Below are 19,485 nucleotides of genomic sequence, written 5' to 3'. Positions count from 1 at the left end.
GCCTTTGTTCAAAACCTTATGATAAGACCCACATCTAAAGAAAACAAAATAAAATGCCTAACTTAGGTTTAGAAAATAATTTTAAATCTCCAGGCAAATGAACTCTTGTTTTTATCATTCCGGTGGAATATCTATAAGATGCCTTGAATGGGGCTCTAGTCAGAGAGTAGCCCCCATAGGAGCTTATGGATCAAGTGTTTCTCAGAGGTATTTAATATTAGTAATACGGAAAGTGAATGAAGGCTTTCACTTATAAAGCACAAATAAAGTGAGTACTTTCACAACTGTTCTGTTCCTTGGAGTTTGTTTTAACCGTATAAAGAAAGAAATCTTAGTGACTCAGTGTCAAATTCAGTTTGAAACTTACTAAATGTAGAATATAAACGTCTTAACACAATAACTAAGAAAATGCCAGGAAGGCTATGTTAACCTGTGTGATGAAAATGTGTCAAATTGAATATAAAACCAGTGTATGGTGCCCCATGATTGCATTAATGTACACAGCTATGATTTAACAAAAAAAAAAGAAAGAAAGAAAGAAAGAAAGAAAAAAAAGAAAGTATTCATGTTAGTTTACAAACACGAGCTTTGGTTACTTTGATACATCAACATATTTGTAATTGAAAGAGATAATGTCTTCTGGGAATTTGGGCTATATTTCTATGTCTATATTACTTTTTATACCAAATACCCTTTAGCCTACTGCATTATTTTCTGTTTTAGGAAAGAAAGTAGTTAGCTTGTCAGACTGGATTTGCTGTTAGCTAATCTTGAAGTTATTTGCTGCCAGCAATTCCTTGGTACAGAATGGATTTAAAACATAGATATAGATTTAAGGCTAGAAATACGCATAGATATATTGGTAAATAAATGCATATTCCGGTGTCCTTTTGTATGATAAAATTTGTTCTCATATTAGAAAAGTACATCTGTACATAGTTTTTGGATATTAAGCAACTAAGTGCTAGACAATGTGTTAGATGCAAAATTAACACTAGAAAATTCTTCCTCTGAACATTGATTTATCATTATGCAGACACAAACCTGTAATTCTTTAATCACATAAAATAATTTTCTCCCAATACCTTTATGACAAATTCCCTTTGATTTTCATGAAATAATCTTATATCCCTATAAATACACATTATGAAAAATGTACATGTAAACACAACTCCTCTCCTGACCCATAAATCTTCCTGATTTAGGATACATTAGAAGACAAATTATTTAATCACAGAATACAGTGTAGTCCCAGGGGGTGAGGGGGTAGAAATAAGAGCTACCTTGCAGAATGATCTGCTATAATCCTAATTGGATTGATTACCTTGATTCTTATCGGTGCTGATTACAATTAATGTGACTGGACCGTAACTATCCTTGATATAAATTGAACTTACTTTGAAAAGATAAACAACAAAGAAGTAAGGCTTTGTGTGCAAGTATCTTTCCTAAACAACATAGGCATTCTGGGTTTTCTATTCCTTTTTAAATCTCCCAATAAAAGGAAAAAAATAATATACAATTTTCGTATTTCCTAAATAGTTACTTTTTCTTTAAAATAGAAAGCTGCCTTCACTAAAATTTCTCATCTCTTACCCTTTATTTTATGAGAAGATGCTTGTAGAACTTAAAACTATAACAGGTGAAAAAGAGACAAAGAACAAAAAATGATTTGCTGTATATAATTGTAACCGCTTATAAAGGCAAGAAGAACTACATCTTAAGCTTGACATGTTTTGTGAGGAAAGAAATGCTTATAGATGATTATTTAATTTCTTACAGAGTCTATGAATATTGAGATTACCTTTCTAGTAATCAACTAGGGGCTATAAATATTTATCATTCTCAAATTAAAAATGAGATCAAGTAAATTCAGTGCTGTTCCCTAAATTCTTAATAAATGTTGTTTCATGATATAAGTGGCAAAAACATAGCTATTTCATCTGTTTCAAGCCTTTTGATAATAAAAACATTACTTATATGCATTGAAACAGAAATTCCAACCCAATTTGATATAAATGCTCATTGTGAACTTCATTTATTCTCTTGAAAGTCAACTGAGTCTAGTGATTTTCCTATTAAGACTTAATTAGTAAAGAACTAATTTATCAGAATATTTTGTCTAACATTAAATTGTACTTATTCCAATACACACTACAGGTAGGGAAAAAAACCATGTTGCAGACGTTCTGGAAATAGTTTTCTAATGTGAAAATAGCAAATACAAAGAAAGCTCTCTTCACTTTCAGGTATTCGGTTGATCGCCACACAGATATGGATCGGATATTCAACATTGATTCTGGAAATGGTTCGATTTTTACATCAAAACTTCTTGACCGAGAAACACTGCTGTGGCACAACATTACCGTGATAGCAACAGAGATCAGTAAGTCCAACCTAGTACCACCAGAGATCAGTAAGTCCAACCTAGTACCACCAGAGATCAGTAAGCCCAACCTAGTACCACTAGAGATCAGTAAGCCCAACCTAGTACCACCAGAGATCAGTAAGTCCAACCTAGTATCACCAGAGATCAATAAGTCCAACCTAGAACCACCAGAGATCAATAAGTCCAACCTAGTACCACCAGAGATCAGTAAGTCCAACCTAGTACCACCAGAGATCAGTAAGCAAGTCCAACTTAGTACCACCAGAGATCAGTAAGTCCAACCTAGTACCACCAGAGAGCAGTAAGTCCAACATAGTACCACCAGAGATCAGTAAGTCCAACCTAGTACCACCAGAGATCAGTAAGTCCAACCTAGTACCACCAGAGATCGGTAAGTCCAACCTAGTACCACCAGAGATCAGTAAGCAAGTCCAATTAGTACCACCAGAGATGAGTAAGTCCAACCTAGTACTGTAAGTCCAACCTAGTACCACCAGAGATCGGTAAGTCCAACCTAGAACCACCAGAGATCAGTAAGTCCAACCTAGTACCACCAGAGATCAGTAAGTCCAACCTAGTACCACCAGAGATCAGTAAGCCCAACCTAGTACCACCAGAGATCAGTAAGTCCAACCTAGAACCACCAGAGATCAATAAGTCCAACCTAGTACCACCAGAGATCAGTAAGTCCAACCTAGTACCACCAGAGATCAGTAAGTCCAACCTAGTACCACCAGAGATCAGTAAGCCCAACCTAGTACCACCAGAGATCAGTAAGCAAGTCCAATTAGTACCACCAGAGATGAGTAAGTCCAACCTAGTACTGTAAGTCCAACCTAGTACCACCAGAGATCTGTAAGTCCAACCTAGTACCACCAGAAATCAGTAAGTCCAACCTAGTACCACCAGAGATCGTAAGTCCAACCTAGTACCCCTGTGTCCCAGATGACAGGGTGGGTCCCAGGTGAGGATGGTGGAGCCCAGCTGACATTAGCCACCATGCAGCAATGGGCCACTTGATACAGATTGAGGGAAAGAACCCTGGAACTATTCGCGGTCATGTTTCTTCCAGAGAAAGTAGTGTTGGTTCTTTCATAAATGCAGAAGCAATCGTAGACATTCTGCAGTTGAAAACAATAAAATGGGAACGCATCTTTCAATTTAGATTAAATTGGTCGGGCGGTGCCTGTGGCTCAGTCGGTAAGGCGTTGGCCCCATATGCCGAGGGTGACGGATTCGGGCCCGGCCCCAGCTGAACTGCAACCAAAAAAAAAAATAGCTGGGCGTTGTGGCAGGCCCTGTGGTCCCAGCTACTCAGGAGGCTGAGGCAAGAGAATCGCTTAGGCCCAGGAGTTGGAGGTTGCTGTGAGCTGTGTGATGCCATGGCACTCTACCAAGGGCCATAAAGTGAGACTCTGTCTCTACAAAAAAAAAAAAAATTGGTCATTGCTGGATTTGATTACCAAAATATCTTACAAATTAGAACACTGCAGGAATGGCTTTAAAATGGGCTCTCAAACAATGTGTGTGGGGGCAGAGGATGAGAGGGATAAATTATGTTCTAAAATGTAGGCATTGGGCTCGGTGCCCATAGCACAATAGTTATGGCGCCAGCCACATACAGTGAGCCTGGCAGGTTCAAACTCGGCCTGGGCCTGCTAAACAACAATGACAAATGCAAAAACAACAACAACAACAATAGCCAGGCATTGTGGTGGGCACCTGTAGTCCCAGCTACTTGAGAGGCTGAGACAAGAGAATCACTTAAGCCCAACAGTTTGAGGTTGCTGTGAGCTGTGACACCACAGCACTCTACTGAGGGTGACATAGTGAGGCTCTGTCTCAAAATAAATAAATAAATAAAAATAAAAAAATAAAATGTAGGCATTGTTTGGAAACCTTTTAGATATTAATTCTCTAACTTTCTATAGAATTTCTAGCTAAAAATCTTCATAGGATTACAATATTCAAATTCTTACTTTTCCTTTGTATACCAACCACCAAGTAATCAATAACATGTTTAGAAGGAACTTTATGGTTGTCCCCATGAAATTTAAGGCAAAGAAAACAGTGCCAAAAGAATGCTTCAAATAAAATGATTATACACAATGGAAGTTAATGTGTACTACAAACACAATATATAGACTGAAGTACATAAAAGGAAAATGATCCTTAAAATAGTATTTTAATGTTTAAAAATTATAGCTCATTTTTTAGTTCTTGTTTTTGATTTTTAAAAGTTCTAAACATTTTAGCTCAGTTGGGTATCTAGTGTGAAATATCCCATATCAAATGATTTACTACAGTTGTATTTTTCGTCAACATAATTCATGAGATTTGAAGTGGTTGAAGGATATTGGATAAAATAATAAATAACTAATATGAGCAAAATGAAGCATTGCTTTTTCAAAGTAATAAGGATGTGCATTAGAAATTTATTAGGTAGGAATCTGCTCTTCAGAATTTATGCCAAGATGTAGATGCCAATGACAGAACACTGTTAAAGGTTTAAAATTACAAAATTATCCCCCACCAAAAAGGACTATTTTTTATATCATGATGGAATTTTATTTTTTACTGAGCAGTGATTCCTAAGTATTTTAAGCTTCATGCCTAAAAAAATATCTTTTTAAGATTTAATGTTTCTATGATAAATTTGAAACTGCTACTAATTAAGACTTTTAAAAGTTTACATGCAACTGCTCTGACTTTGGAAATATACCATGAATAAAATTTTAGACGCAAGAGATCTTAAAGAATCTTACTGCCCAAACTTCTTAACTATCTTTGATGTACCAGAAACCAAGAGCTTATATAAAGTTAGTTTCCTCTAACCTCAGGGCCTCTGTACCTACTGATTCCTCTACCTGGACAGCCGAAAATATTCACATGGCTTAATCCTTCCCTGGGCAAACACTGTTTCCTTAAAAAAGCCATCCTGGTCATCCCATTCAAAGTCGCACCTCTGTCTCTCTCCATCCCTCTTCCCTGTTTAATTTCTCCAGAACAGTTACCACCTGATGAATTAGGCGTTTATTTGTCGACAGTTTATCTACCCCCATAAGAATTTATTCCAGGAAGGAGGATCTTTATGTTCCCTACATGTCCCCACTCCCCACACAGTGGCCAGCACATATTAAACATTACATGATCACTAAATATTCATAAAGTGAATAAAAAGATAGGTGAGTGAAATGAATGAAGAAAGCTGAGGCAAAAGATTCCGGTTCCTGATTTTTATACCAGAAATATGTCTTCTATACAATCCAGAAAATTATCATAGAAAACAACCAAAATATTTCCCTTGTCTCAAGCCTTCGAGCACTGATTCTGCTCTACCATAATTCTAGATGAACAGCCTGGGCTTTGGAGTAAGACCCAAGTTTGAATCTGGACTCCATTCCTTACTATTTCTGTAAACATGGATAAATTATTTAACTTCTCTGCACCTCAGTTTCCTTATCTATAAAATGGGGGAAATAACTGTATATAACTCAGATGTATGTAAGGCTAACATAGCATAATATGGCAGAGTGCTGAGCACAATGTCTGGCTCTTGTTTAGCACTCAAATACCCAAGACCAATAATAATTCTTGGGTGTCTTGGTAGTTCATTCATTTTCTCCTTTCTTCTTTTTGCCCATATTTTTCTCATCTGCCTGCTTCCTTGCCTTCCTTAAAAATCTACCTCTAAAATGCCTTTCTTTATTTTCTGTTACATTAGGGTTTATTATGCAATTGCACTTGCCAACGCAAGGAGCTATTGTCGCCTGGGTATCTCCATCAGGTATATCTAACGTCAGATGTACCAAACGATCTAATTCTACTTTTTGTGACCACATTGGTACTTAGTGCCCTGCAGTCCTCAGAGGAGTTTTGGGGAAGTGTGACTCAGTAGTGCCTACAGGAGATTGGTGATCCACATATAAATACCCACTTTTTTTTCTTTTTGGTATGTGACAGACAATCCGAAGCAAAGCAGCCGAGTACCTCTATATATTAAAGTTCTAGATGTCAATGACAATGCCCCAGAATTTGCTGAGTTCTATGAAACTTTCGTCTGTGAAAAAGCAAAAGCAGATCAGGTGAGTTTCATAAAAAAGTACATTCAAATTGAAAGTCAGATTAATTTAGATCTTCTAAATCATTCAGATGATTCACGGAGCGGAGGGCTACTTGTGAATTGTCTATGAAATGAATGCTAAGGAAATTAATGCTATAAATAAAAACCAGGACTGGCAGAAGAGAACTAACAGCTTTTAAGAACTGGAAGTTCATCAAAGACTGATGCTGATTCCAAATCGGTCTTAAGTTTTCATTAAAATAGATTAGTTACAGCTTCATTGGAAAAACTTTATTGGTGAACAGATAGTTTAATTACCATATGTACTTGAAAGTAATAACTGGAACATATTTTACAATTGCCTTTAATTCATAATTTTACTTATTTATATTGCCCATCTGTACAAGTAATATTAATTCATGAACGTTACACATTTGTCCCCATGTGAAATAGGTCTTTGCTGCCAGTGATATAAAAATTTATATTACAGTTTGTCAAAACAGAAGTACAACCTTAAAGTACATGTGCAAGTGGAAAGCTGAAGTTACCGTGCTTTATGTACTCATTTTCTTTTCAGTTTTTTGCAAGTTGATTTTTTATGTATAAGCTAAGATTGCATTTCTAAGCAGACTGTCCCAAGAGTATTTCCATTTTATTAAGTTGCAATGTTGTCATAGACCACTGTGATACTTTATAGCTTTGCAACTTTCTTTCTCTTCCCCAGGGATATTTTCAGAGTCTGAAGACTGTTTTGTTTTTTTTGGAGATAGGGCCTCACTCTGTTGCCTGGGCTACAGTGCAGTGGCGTCATCATAACTCACTGCAACCTCAAACTCCTAGGCTCAAGAAATCCTCCTGCCTCAGCCTCCGAAGTAGCTGAGACTGTAGGCATATTCCACCACATCTAGATAATGTTTCTAGTTTTTTGTAGAGGCAGGAGTCTCACTGTGTTCCTCAGGCTGGTCTTGAACTCCTCAAGTAATCTTCCCTCCTTAGTCTCCCAAAGTGCTAGGATTAAAGGCGTGGGCCACGGTGCCCAGCCTCCGGAGACGTTTTGGATGCCATAACTAGGAAGGTGCTATTGGCAACTAGTGGACAGGGTTGCTGCTAAACATACGGCAGTGCACAGGATGGTCCCCCTGTCACATGGCTTTCTAACCTATCTGTTCTTTCAATAGAATGGATTCTTTGTCAAATTTTTAAAGGCCATCATCTTTTTTAAATTAAAAATCATTTAATTATAAAAGTCATTTATTATAAAACTGTAAGAAATGATTTTGAGTTATAAAAACTTTATGGCACAATTATACAGGGGGTTAAAAAAAATTTACGGCAAATCTATGGTTTTTATCTTAGCTGATTCAGACCCTGCGTGCAGTTGACAAGGATGACCCTTACAGTGGGCACCAATTCTCATTCTCTTTGGCCCCTGAAGCAGCCAGTGGCTCAAACTTTACCATTCGAGACAACAAAGGTAAATGAGTTGGCGTCACCTTCTTTATCTGTACCTGTGCCTGTGTCCATTCCTGCCGCAGTCTAGCCAATACCTGATGCCAAGTCCACAGACATTCACCACTTTGCTTTCTGGTTCCAGACAACACAGCGGGAATCTTAACTCGGAAAAATGGCTATAATAGACACGAGATGAGCACCTACCTCCTGCCTGTGGTCATTTCGGACAACGACTACCCAGTTCAAAGCAGCACTGGGACAGTGACTGTCCGGGTGTGTGCATGTGACCCCCACGGGAACATGCAGTCGTGCCATGCCGAGGCGCTCATCCACCCCACGGGACTGAGCACGGGGGCTCTGGTTGCCATCCTTCTGTGCATCGTGATCCTACTAGGTAAACTGGCTCTCCCCGCATCCTATCTCCCCATGGTGAGGGGCTCAAACTGTCACTGTGACACCCTAGATTTATCCGCCTCCCCCATTAAGGCATACAGCCCGCTCTAGGTGAGTAGAGTCACACGCTGAGAATTTGTGTTGTTCCACTATGAACTCATTTTTTGCTTGAAAATGGCTTTGGAAAATGAACAAATGTGAAACTTATCCATGTCTTTGCTCGCCTAAGAATCGATCATTTCACCAAAAGAATCTCCTCGTGTCTATCAGACTGGGAATGATCTCGGTGGGGGGAGGGGCTAAAGGCAGGATAAATATCCCTTTGTCATTGATGTGTTGTTTACTATTCAACTTGGCACACATTGTGGAAGCAGCCAGCATGGAGCAGATGACAAGGCCCTTTCTACAAAAGTAAAGGTGAAAAGATCAGTGGGGAAGTGGAAAGAGGAGTGTGATGACTTTTTCTCTCCTCTGGGAAAAATAAAAGCTATGAAATTTTTTAAACCCAGGAATCTTATTTTAATCCATTTAAATGACGATCTAACTGTTGCTCTGATGACCACAAATGTATATAATGTGATGTCTATTATTTCTCAGACTTTTAATAATAAATAACTTCTGTGATTAAGGAAATAAATCTAGCACTCAAAAGAAATGATTGTACTAAAAGTGAAAATCAATGTCTAACAATGATTCAAATGATGTTTTTTTTTCCTCTGAACCAACCAATTAAGCCCACAAGTGGAGCTCAAATCACTCAACAGGCCCCTGACTGTGAACTAAGAAATCAAATGTTACTTAATGCAACCCTCCCAAAAATAAAAGCAAGATTTGTAAAGTTTGCCTATACAATTGAAAAAGGAAAAAAGTAAGAAATTAGAGTTAACCTGGATTACATAGGGGACAGAGCAATTTTGAGAAGAGTGAACCTACATTTCCCCAGGGATCCCTGCTTGAGAGCTTCCCGTTCCTAATCCACCTTGCTAATTATAACAGATGCCTTGAGATTCAACTACAGAACTGTGATTCTCGTTGTCAACCAAGCTTTGGGGGAAGTATTTTAAGATATGAAGATAAATAAAAACTGACAGTGTGCAAAGACAAATCAGTGTTTCTAATGGTGTGAGTCTGTAAAAACTGCTTTAGAGGAAAAGGATGCGAATGTTCTTTTTGATCAAAAAGTTACTTTTAGAAAGAAGCCCTGGATGGGTAGGGCTTGTAGTCAGGTGCTATTCTGTGGACTACTCTTGTAGTATGGAAAGACAGCTGACTGTCTTCTGATAGAGGTGATTCTTCCCGCCCCTCATCATCCACCCATTCTCTCATCCCTTTTTTCTTCTTTTCAATCAACTCACCATTTCTTCCCCTTCCACCAGTGAACTGGCTATCTCTTCATTTCCTAATTGGGCTTGGTGCCTCCCACATCTTGTCTGGTCTCTTTGGAATTCCGTACCTAATAAAAGAGATAAAAAATGGGATTTAACCTTTACTAGGTACATGCCATAGGCTAGTGCTGTGCAAGGTGCTTCACAAATGTTTTTCTCATGTAATGCCCAGAACTATCTGGGGTGTATTTACCCACATCTGAAATAAGAAAACTGAGAGTCCACAGTGAAGTCATGTAGCCAAGCCATGTGGGAGAACTAGGTGCCAAACCCAGGTCTCCCAGGCACGGAGCTTCCACACTGCACTGCACTCAACTTCCTTTGTAAACTTATGGAAGCAGGACCATTTCCAGGCTGAAAGAGAGCCCAGCTTTAAAAAGAGGCAAACCTGCGGTTTTGTATAAGAAATCTAGCCACATTGATACAAGAGGAAACTCGGAGTGAAGAAAGGAACATTTGGCATCTGGCATTTTACAAAAATAAAACATCCATAAAAACAAACAGCTACTACATCTCAATGCCTCTATGGTGCTTTGAGTTTGCAAAATCTCCACATCTATGAACTCTTTCCTGACAACCCAGGGCACTGTGTTATTGCTTCTGTTTTACCAATAAGAAAACAGGCTTAGAAAGACAACACCATTTAATTTAACCTAGATTTATTAATCTGGTTTTTTGATGAGATTTGAGCATAGATTTGTCCAATTATCTCCCTCAAAAAAAAAAAAAAAAAGAGAAGGAAAGGAAAAATCTGATTGCTGTACTCTGACTCTGAAAAGGAGAGGCAAAAAAGGACAGCTCAGTTCTTGGTAATGGCACCCCATCGGTGTCTTACTTTCTTAGCATGGTTTCACCCTGTGTACTTAGAAATCACATTTTTAGTTTATAAATTAGCTTTGAAAGATCTCCTTCTAGGCAGTTCTGTCCTCAAGAAGTTCTGTTACAGATCTGTGTAAGGCTTATGAGACAATATATGGGCAGTTTTGATATAGAAGAATTAGGCCTTGAATAAAATGGCCTTAAACTTTTAAACGTGTCCTTCTCTCTCCTAGACAGCTGTACTTTCAGATGTGCATAGGACTAAAATAAAAGATGTAAGTACCTTAAACTGGGAAGAATCAGGAGGTGATAAACACCTGGCTTTCTTGCCCCAAGTGATTGAATGAACCCATGTACATGAGAGCTTAATTTTTGAGAGATAGTTGACTTAATTCTATTCTCTACGTTCCAATGGCCATTTTTACTGACAACCATCCCTTTTGCAAATGCACATCATTGTTTACACACGAAGCAAGCGGGAAAGGTAGATCATGGTATCCATCTGTCTCCAACCCAGACCTCAGAGGAAAAGGGAAAGATCCCACAGATGTATATGTCCCTTTCCTCTCCTCTGCTGGCTCCTAACTGTTCCTCAAACACTCCAGGCACACTCCTACCTTGCCAGATAAATCCTGTGTCATTGCTCAAATGACGCAACCTCACCCCACAAAACATACACAAACCCTAAGTATGTTCATATGGGCTCCTCAGACAGGCGCAGAAGCACTCCTCGTCCTCCTCGCCCTCTGCTCTTATTTATATTGCACTTGTGATCTTCTAATCGCTTCCTTACTTATTATACACATCATTTATTTTCTGCCCTCAACCAACCCCCGCCCCCATTCACACACACCCCCAGTGCCTAGAACTCCACCTGGTACAGAGTAGGCACTACATAAATATTTATCGAATGGACAAGTGAATAAATACCCTGAATGGATGTGGTAAATGAGGCATCAGCTTGCTCTCTGACAGCAAACGACAGTGTGTACAATTTTGCAACCACACACTTAAAGACGGCAGGATTGCCACTTCCTTTGGAAATAGTCTATTGTCAAACATGCCTCCAAGCATAGCAATTAAGAGTGCAGACTTTTTGGTCTAACCAACATGGATTTGAATTGCATGTACATGTAACATCTCTCATCTTCAATCTCCTATTATGTAAAAGGGGCTTTTAATAATGATATCTACTTTGTAAAGCTATTATGATAATTGAGATTCAGTATGTTAAGTGCTTGGCACATAGAAAGCTCTCAATAGGTAACCCATTATTACTATTAATATATTAATGGCTAAAATTTTAATAGATAGACACATGAAGGCGGATATACCCATTATTATATAGGTGGTTATATATACTCACCAAAAAGTCATTATTCTATAACTTTTATTGCAATAATTCAATTTTTATGACACACAAAAATTGGGCTTTGTTGTGGAATGAGATGGTAAAGAGATATTACTGGGACTTCCGTAACGAACTCCCTTGGACATGTTCAGTTTTTGGTGTTTTTTTTTTTTTTTTTTTTTTTGAGACAGAGCCTCAAGCTATTGCCCTGGGTAGAGTGCTGTGGCATCATAGCTCACAGCAACCTCAAACTCTTGGGCTAAAGCGAGTCTCCTGTCTCTGCCTCCCAAGTAGGTGGGACTACAGGCACCGGCCACAACGCCCAGCTATTTTTTGGTTCCAGCCATCATTGTTGTTCTGTGGGCCTGGGCTGGATTCGAACCCGCCAACTCAGGTGTATGTGGCTAGCGCCTTAGCCGCTTGAGCCACAGGCGCCAAGCCAGACATGTTCAGTTTAACAAGACATTTTCTGCCCTGGATGGCTATTTTCTGTCCAAGCTGATGTTACGTTTTGATTTTTTTCACCCATATATCCATTTTCAGATAGACGCGTCTCTCTACAGGTAGCCAGCTGTGTTCCACCCAGTCAGCTATGGAGAACGATCAACAACTACTTCAACACAATTCTTGTCTCTCATTTCAGTGAGGAGGAAAAATCAAAAGAATTAGCCTTCCATATGACAAACTTACAGAACATGAATTTTTGAAAAATTAAAAAAAAAAGTTCTCACTTAAGTGTGTTTATTTTGCTCAAACAGAAATAATATGGCATATGTATTATGGCCTGCCCCCTTCACACTGGCTGATCTTAAAATCCAAAATGACTTTCTGAATTTTATCTGGGTCTCTCCAGGTGTTCTGTGATAATATTCCTCTACAGATAGGAAAGGTATGCAAACATTCACATCTCTGACTTTGGGTTTTAAACTGATTTTACGCCTTTCTCAAGGAAGTAAAAAAAACGAAGAAAGCACAGCGCAAAAGTTATTTTGGACGTGGGGTTACACAAACCCTTCCACACATCCCGAAGGTGCCAGTCTTGTCCTCATAACTGGTTTCAGAGCATTGTAGGTGTTCAGCATAATTTGCACCCTTATTACAGTACTTTCACTGCAGCAGGGCTTTTTTTCTTATTTTATTTTTTTCCTTGCCTTGACACTCGTTCGCCATTTCAAAGTAAAAAAGCAACTACTGACAAACTATGATGGTGTTTCATCCTCTGCTTAAATTATAACCTTCTCTCGACTATTTTCTCTATTTGGGGGGTCCTGGTTTGATCATTGCTGGAGGCAAGTGCGTCCTTAAAGAAATAAAAGTTGAGTCTGCATTTTCTAGAGAACTTTTAAGACTTCGCATTGGAGCGAAGCGTTGCTTCCTGACATTAATTGGGCAGCAGATTAACTTTCCCTTCCCTGTTTTGTTTTCTGCTTCCAGTGACGGTGGTGCTGTTCGCAGCTCTGAGGCGGCAGCGGAAGAAAGAGCCCTTGATCATCTCCAAAGAGGACATCCGGGACAACATCGTCAGCTACAACGACGAGGGGGGCGGCGAGGAGGACACGCAGGCCTTCGACATCGGCACCCTGAGGAACCCCGAAGCCATGGAGGACAGCCAGTCGCGGAGGGACATCGTGCCCGAGGCGCTTTTTCTGCCCCGGCGGACTGCCGCCGCTCGCGACAACACGGACGTCAGAGATTTCATTAACCAAAGGTTGCAGGAGAACGACGCGGACCCCACGGCGCCGCCCTACGACTCGCTGGCCACCTACGCCTACGAGGGCGCGGGCTCGGTGGCGGGTTCGCTGAGCTCGCTCGGCTCGGCCACCACGGAGGGCGACCAGGACTACGACTACCTGAGCGACTGGGGCCCTCGCTTCAAGAAGCTGGCGGACATGTACGGGGGCGCCGACAGCGACAAGGACTCCTAATCGGCTGCCTTCTTCCCTTTCCAGTCCGACGCTGAAGTCCAGGAAACAGCTGTGTCTTTCTATTTATCCACCGCTCTGTGAAGGGTTCTCCGGTCTACCCATTCCTTGTGGATCTAATGGTAGAAACTTTTTTCTAGCACACTTTTATGAGCTTCCAAGGGGCAAATGTTTATTTTTTAGTGCGTCCAGTTAACCAGGTCAGCTGGCCAGGCGCGCTGGCGAGGACGGGCAGTGGATTTCTCGGGTCCTCCCCGGGTGCGTTTGGAGCGCGCTGGTGTCCACCGGCCTGGGGGCTTGGTGTCCTCCACGGACCCGGGTCAGCTGACCGCTCTACCTGTAAATTACACGTGCTAATGGGATAAGGGATTGTACTTTAATGATAAAACTATAATCTTAGGAAAAGAAATAAGGGTATATCAGCTCACAAGGAGATAAACATAGAAGGGTGTGTTTTTTCTGTGGCAAAGAATTTAGAATGATATTTGTCCATCCTGTTTGTTCTTCAAGAACTTTCTCTGGCCCCTACTATTATTCGAAACATCAATTCGAAACATCAAATCCACCCATGTCTTAAAATTCCTTTTATGATTAAGGAATAGAAGCAGATGAAATGGTAACATTCACAAACAATAGCAACACACTTAGTAAGACTTCATTCCTTGACACTAACTCATAATTTGTTATGTATTAGACATGCAAAAGTTTGCCTTTGCGCCGTATGAAGGGAAAGGGGAAATAGCCAGAGAGGAAATATTTTAGCATATGTGAAAGCTTTGGCCACCAAATGCATCACAGATCACTAGAAATTCTTTCAACCATCAGTAGACTAAGGACAAATAAGTCTAATTGTTTAAGTCCTTGAAAGAATTTTTCTGTGGTGAATTTTAACCTTCTTGTCTGTAGTTGTCAGTATTATTCTATTATACTATACTGTACTTGCAAGTAGCAGTGTAAAGTACAATAATTCATCTTTTTCAGATACTTTACTTCTTACACTATTAAAATGAATTAGTAAAGGTAAACAAAACTTAAACCCTGCTCTTGGCATTCAGCGGACAGGTTAGAGCCAGCAACACATGAACCTAATACCCAGCCCTTCACATCCAGAAACATTTATATATTTATAGAACATAATGGATATCTACAAACAACAGTGAGATCATGTCTGGAAGATGCTTACACTGGGAAAACTTGGGTTCCCTTCAACAAGAGTGTTTAAGATTGTTATTAAAATGATAGTTGACTTTCAAAAGCATTCATATTTTTTTTCATTGTTTTAACTTTGCTTTCATGGCTGTCCTGCCGTGCTTGTCCTTGAACTAATGATAAAGTAATGGTCTCAAAGTACAACAGAAAAGTAGTGTAAAATCCGACCAATCTATTATTTCTCTCATTATGCAATTAGCCTCATAGTCAGTTAATATCCAGAGGACCCAGCTGAAACTGAACTAATCCTTCTGGCAGGTTCAAATCATTTATTTCATATGACCATTCTAATGACTTTTATCATTAGATTCGTACATTGTACAGTCATCAGAAATTTCCAAAGTACTGTAATGAAAATACCCTTGTTTTGAAAACCTAAAAAACAGGCTCTGTGTATATATACTATATACTTAAGAATATGCTGACTCTACTTAATCGTCTTAGGGATTTGTTTTCAAGTAATGTTAATTTTCTACAAATAATCATGGTGTCATTTCTATTTGGGAATATTGTCATAATCAGCACATAGTTTCAGTTTGGAAACACATTGTTGTTCAAGTTTTCAATAGGCATATTACCCAGAAAGCAAAGATGTCACCTTTAAAACAAAAGAAATATAGTATTTGGGGTTACTCAATTAGAGTGAAAATGTTTTACAACCATATTATTCCTGATGTTTCCTGAATGGTGTCTCCTATTTCACAATGGACTACTGTGTATACTAACAAGTATTTCATGCTTGAGGTATTTCCTGCTTTCAGAGTTTCTTTTTCTGGCTCTTCATACACACACGCACACACAGAGGAATGCAAATAAAAGTCTACTAGAGGTCGTCACTCTAATGAATCAATGTGAATCATAGTCACAGGTAAGTGTTGAAAAAAAGATAGCTTAGTAAAGTTAATTATTAAATTCTAGTGATTTATAGCAATAGAAGAGCACCGTAATCACAAGACTTACTGTACAATTAAAGAGCTCACTATCTTTGTTTTCTGTCATATAACAAACTGAATCAAAAAAGATAGCTCTGTAGAAAGAAAAGTGTCATCAAAAGTTGAGGGTCGACACCATCAACTTCCAATATTTAAGAGTAGGGTTTATTTTCTCTAAATAAGTGAAAGGAAGTGGTTCAATAGTAGAATATTTGAGATATAATTGGCAGGGTCTTTTATCCCATCCTGAAGATGATACAGTGGATCAAGAACAGATTAATAGGACAAATATTGAAATCACTTTAATCTTTTACCACAGAAGCCAATAATGAAGTAAATTTACGGGAAATTGGCAACCAGAGCTGAATATTTAGTACTAGGGTCCTGCAAGTATCAAGTTGGAATGATATCTTCCTATAATTAAGACTCTTGGACACCATGGAAACAGTAAGAGCTGCAGTTACGTCATCTTTTGGCTTGGTTACCTCCTTCTCCCTAAAAGTTCAGGTCAGGGTGATGCCTGTGGCTCAAAGGAATAGGGCACCAGCCCCGTATGCTGGAGGTGGCTAGGTTCAAACACAGCTCCAGCCAGAAACTGCAGAAAAAAAAGAAAAAGGTCAGGTCAAATACCATTCCATGTGCACAGCAGATGATTATTATTTTTTTTAAGTGATAAATCCTGAGTCAACCTGAAAGATTACTGGAGAAAAAAATAATTTTCAGCTTGATCTTCACATTGTCTGTGTTCCGATTTTAGAAGTTGGTGATGGAAAAGATGGAAGGAAAATAGGAAGAACTAAAATTTTAATATTTGTTATAATCACTGAGAAATTAAAATCCACTAAACGTAAGCAAGAGTGTTGTGAGCAGTTTCAAGGACATTGAGGCCCTTCAGACATTTTTTTCTTTTTTGCCCTCTCTCCAAAGGAAAGAGTTGTTGTTTTTTTTTAACTACTCAGATGTTCCCTAGCATAAGCTGAATTTTCTAACCATTGAGCCCCTGTGCATAAGTTTAAAGCTCCTTCAACTTCATGGCCACTTTTCTGCTGAGAATCCTGAAATAATTTGGGCCCAAATAAGCAAATCAAATGAGAGGAAAGCAAAGAGAGCTTCGTAGAACCACAAGGGAGGGAATCTGGGCACAGTAAATGTATGTTTCCTTCAGAACTTTCCTTTACAGTTTAGGTGCATAAAGGGAGGTTCAGCTACAAAATTACTCCATTTTCAGATAGAACAAAACCTGGCAGTTCAATTTTAACTCAGTATAAAAATGTGTGATTTAGTTTTCATTTTCAGCTCCCCAAGAGTTGTGTGAAAGTTCTTAAAAATTGAATCTGTATCTTAGATGCATCCAAATTTTATGGATCCAAATTAGCTTTAGAACGTTTCCATTCTTTCATTTTTAAGCACATAAATTTTCCATCTCTTGATTTGCCGAACAATATCGCACATCAATTGCTTTGCCTGGAAGTGGATATTCTATTGGAGATAATGGTGTATAAACTATGAACTCGGCATTTTTAGATGCTGTATACTTGAGTACCACAAAAGAGCATGAAGTTGAAAGGAAAGATCAGAGTTGATTCCTGGGTACAAACTAAATATTTAAATCAGGTGCTCATCTTTATCTGCTAAACTCATTTTCCCCAGAAAGAGACCTTCAAATAAATTCTTTATCCTAGTCCCTAGTTTTGAAGTGGTATAATTACTCTGGAAGAAACACTTTAAAAAGTCATGATCCCTAGGATTTTGAAAAGTGTCCTCTGAAAAGGATCACTTTAGGGGTTATTTTAATGTTTATGTTTTATCTACATGAAATCTTTTCTGAATTGTGACATTGTAGCAAGGGACTCAAAAGTCCAGCTGTCTGCTGTGTTCAAATTAACACCACAACCTACTTTATCAGATTATGAGAGTAGAAAGATTAACACTTGGTAATGTGAATCCTGGGAAAGATGAGTTACTTCCTAAGCTCCGCCAAGCAGCTTTCTTTTCCAGAGAACACAGAATTGCAGTACGGTCTGCTTCAAAGTTCAGTGACTATTACAGTTGCAGCATTTTTAATCTCCCTATGGCATCTTTATGGAATAATTTTCTAAAGGGATAATTCTCTCCTAAAAATATCAGACCCCAACCGTATTTAATGTGGAGAGCACTACCGTCTTAGAGAGGAAATACATTGACTCACACACTTGTTAAAAGTTAATAAAGAAATAGCTCATTTTTAAAGCCAGAAGTTTATGGTCTCTGCATCGTCAATTTAATTTAAGCATCGCTGAGACTATCTTTAATCTACTCCCATTTCCTAATACCTTATTTATGATAAATTTTCATTTTTTTATTTGGGGAGGGAGGACATTAGCCCGACAGAGCCAGCAGATGAAAGTGTTGAAAAGAGGTCAGATGAAAACAAAGGCTCTTACCCACTGTATTTCAGACAGGAATGAGGCACTTAGCTGAGGAACCACTGGGTTATTAGATTAATTTCAAAAGAGCTTTTACAAGTTGCTTAATTCCATTTTTTTTTTAAACCCATGGACCACAAACTTAAATTTCTTCCCAAATGGGGTTAATTTGACAAATGAGGCATGGACCCAGTGTTGTGGAAAAAGCATTCCACTATAATGAGACCTTGGTCTTACTTGTGAGACTATACTATTTATGTAAATATGTTTGGTGGCATCTTTTGTAAGCTTTTAGTTTTCTATGATCTATTAGTTTAGTCTTTATTAAAGAATCACATGTATAGAAATACTAGGCATTCAGGGGGAATGCCCTGTAGCACGTGTGAAACTGATCTGGTCGGAAGAGACATAGAAACACTCCAAACCCACAGTACTGTTTTGTTTGTGATTATTTTTGTTGCTTTGAGAGTGAACTGCTTCTAAGAATAGGCCTTATAATAAATGCAACGTGCATCTTCAGTAGTACCAAGCTAGGGCAATTTGGCATTCTCCTACTATGATTTGTGATTTTTAAACTCAGAAAATAAAAGCTTTTTGGTATTGACTGGTTTTAATTAAAAAAAAAAAAATACTTCTAAGTATAAAGGGAAACAGATGCCACCCTTGAAGATTTGCTGGCTGGAGCACTTAGTTCATGTCGTTTTTCTCAATATCGTTCATGTCTTTGGCAACAAGGAACTCAGCTGCCATCAACGTTTCCAGTTAGAGAGATTTCCATAACCTCACGGTTTACCTGAGAAAGTCGTCTGTGTTAGAAGAATGGGGTTGAGAATATTAACTTCCAGCTCAGTGTGGCCGGCCTTTTGTTATAGTCAAATAGCAAATTCACACTCCTTGAAATGGCTTCTTTTGTTTTCTTAGAACTTATACATTTGAAAAGAATGCAATTTAAAAAGTGATTTCTCACAAAGAGTAAATATGCCTTTTGCAAATCAATTTTTGTAACAAATTATTTATATGATATTACTTAATAAACTTTTTTTTTCTAACTGGTTTTTTTTTTTCAGTTCTCTCCAACTATTGTTTGTAATCACAAAGATATTTTTTAATGCAAACATGACACCCTTTATCTTTCTGAATCTGCTGTTTGAACCTCTCCCACAGC

The 19,485-nt window shown here is 38.6% G+C and overlaps 1 protein-coding gene across 2 annotated transcripts in view; it reads left to right on the top strand.

Moving 5' to 3' along the window:
* The window catches only part of CDH6 (cadherin 6), a 125,110-nt gene extending 107,384 nt beyond the window's left edge, over positions 1–17,726 (top strand). For both annotated transcript variants that reach the window (XM_053592753.1, XM_053592760.1), the window contains exons 8-12: positions 2,250–2,386; positions 6,353–6,474; positions 7,809–7,926; positions 8,047–8,298; positions 13,287–17,726. In XM_053592753.1, coding sequence (XP_053448728.1) covers positions 2,250–2,386; positions 6,353–6,474; positions 7,809–7,926; positions 8,047–8,298; positions 13,287–13,777 — 1,120 coding nt within the window. In that variant the 3' untranslated portion in view covers positions 13,778–17,726. The remainder of the gene's footprint in view (positions 1–2,249; positions 2,387–6,352; positions 6,475–7,808; positions 7,927–8,046; positions 8,299–13,286) is intronic.
* Positions 17,727–19,485: the final 1,759 nt, after the last annotated feature.

The sequence above is a fragment of the Nycticebus coucang genome, chromosome 1, assembly GCF_027406575.1.
Source record: "Nycticebus coucang isolate mNycCou1 chromosome 1, mNycCou1.pri, whole genome shotgun sequence".
Lineage (NCBI taxonomy): Eukaryota > Metazoa > Chordata > Mammalia > Primates > Lorisidae > Nycticebus > Nycticebus coucang.
This window is presented reverse-complemented; position numbering and strand designations above follow the sequence as displayed.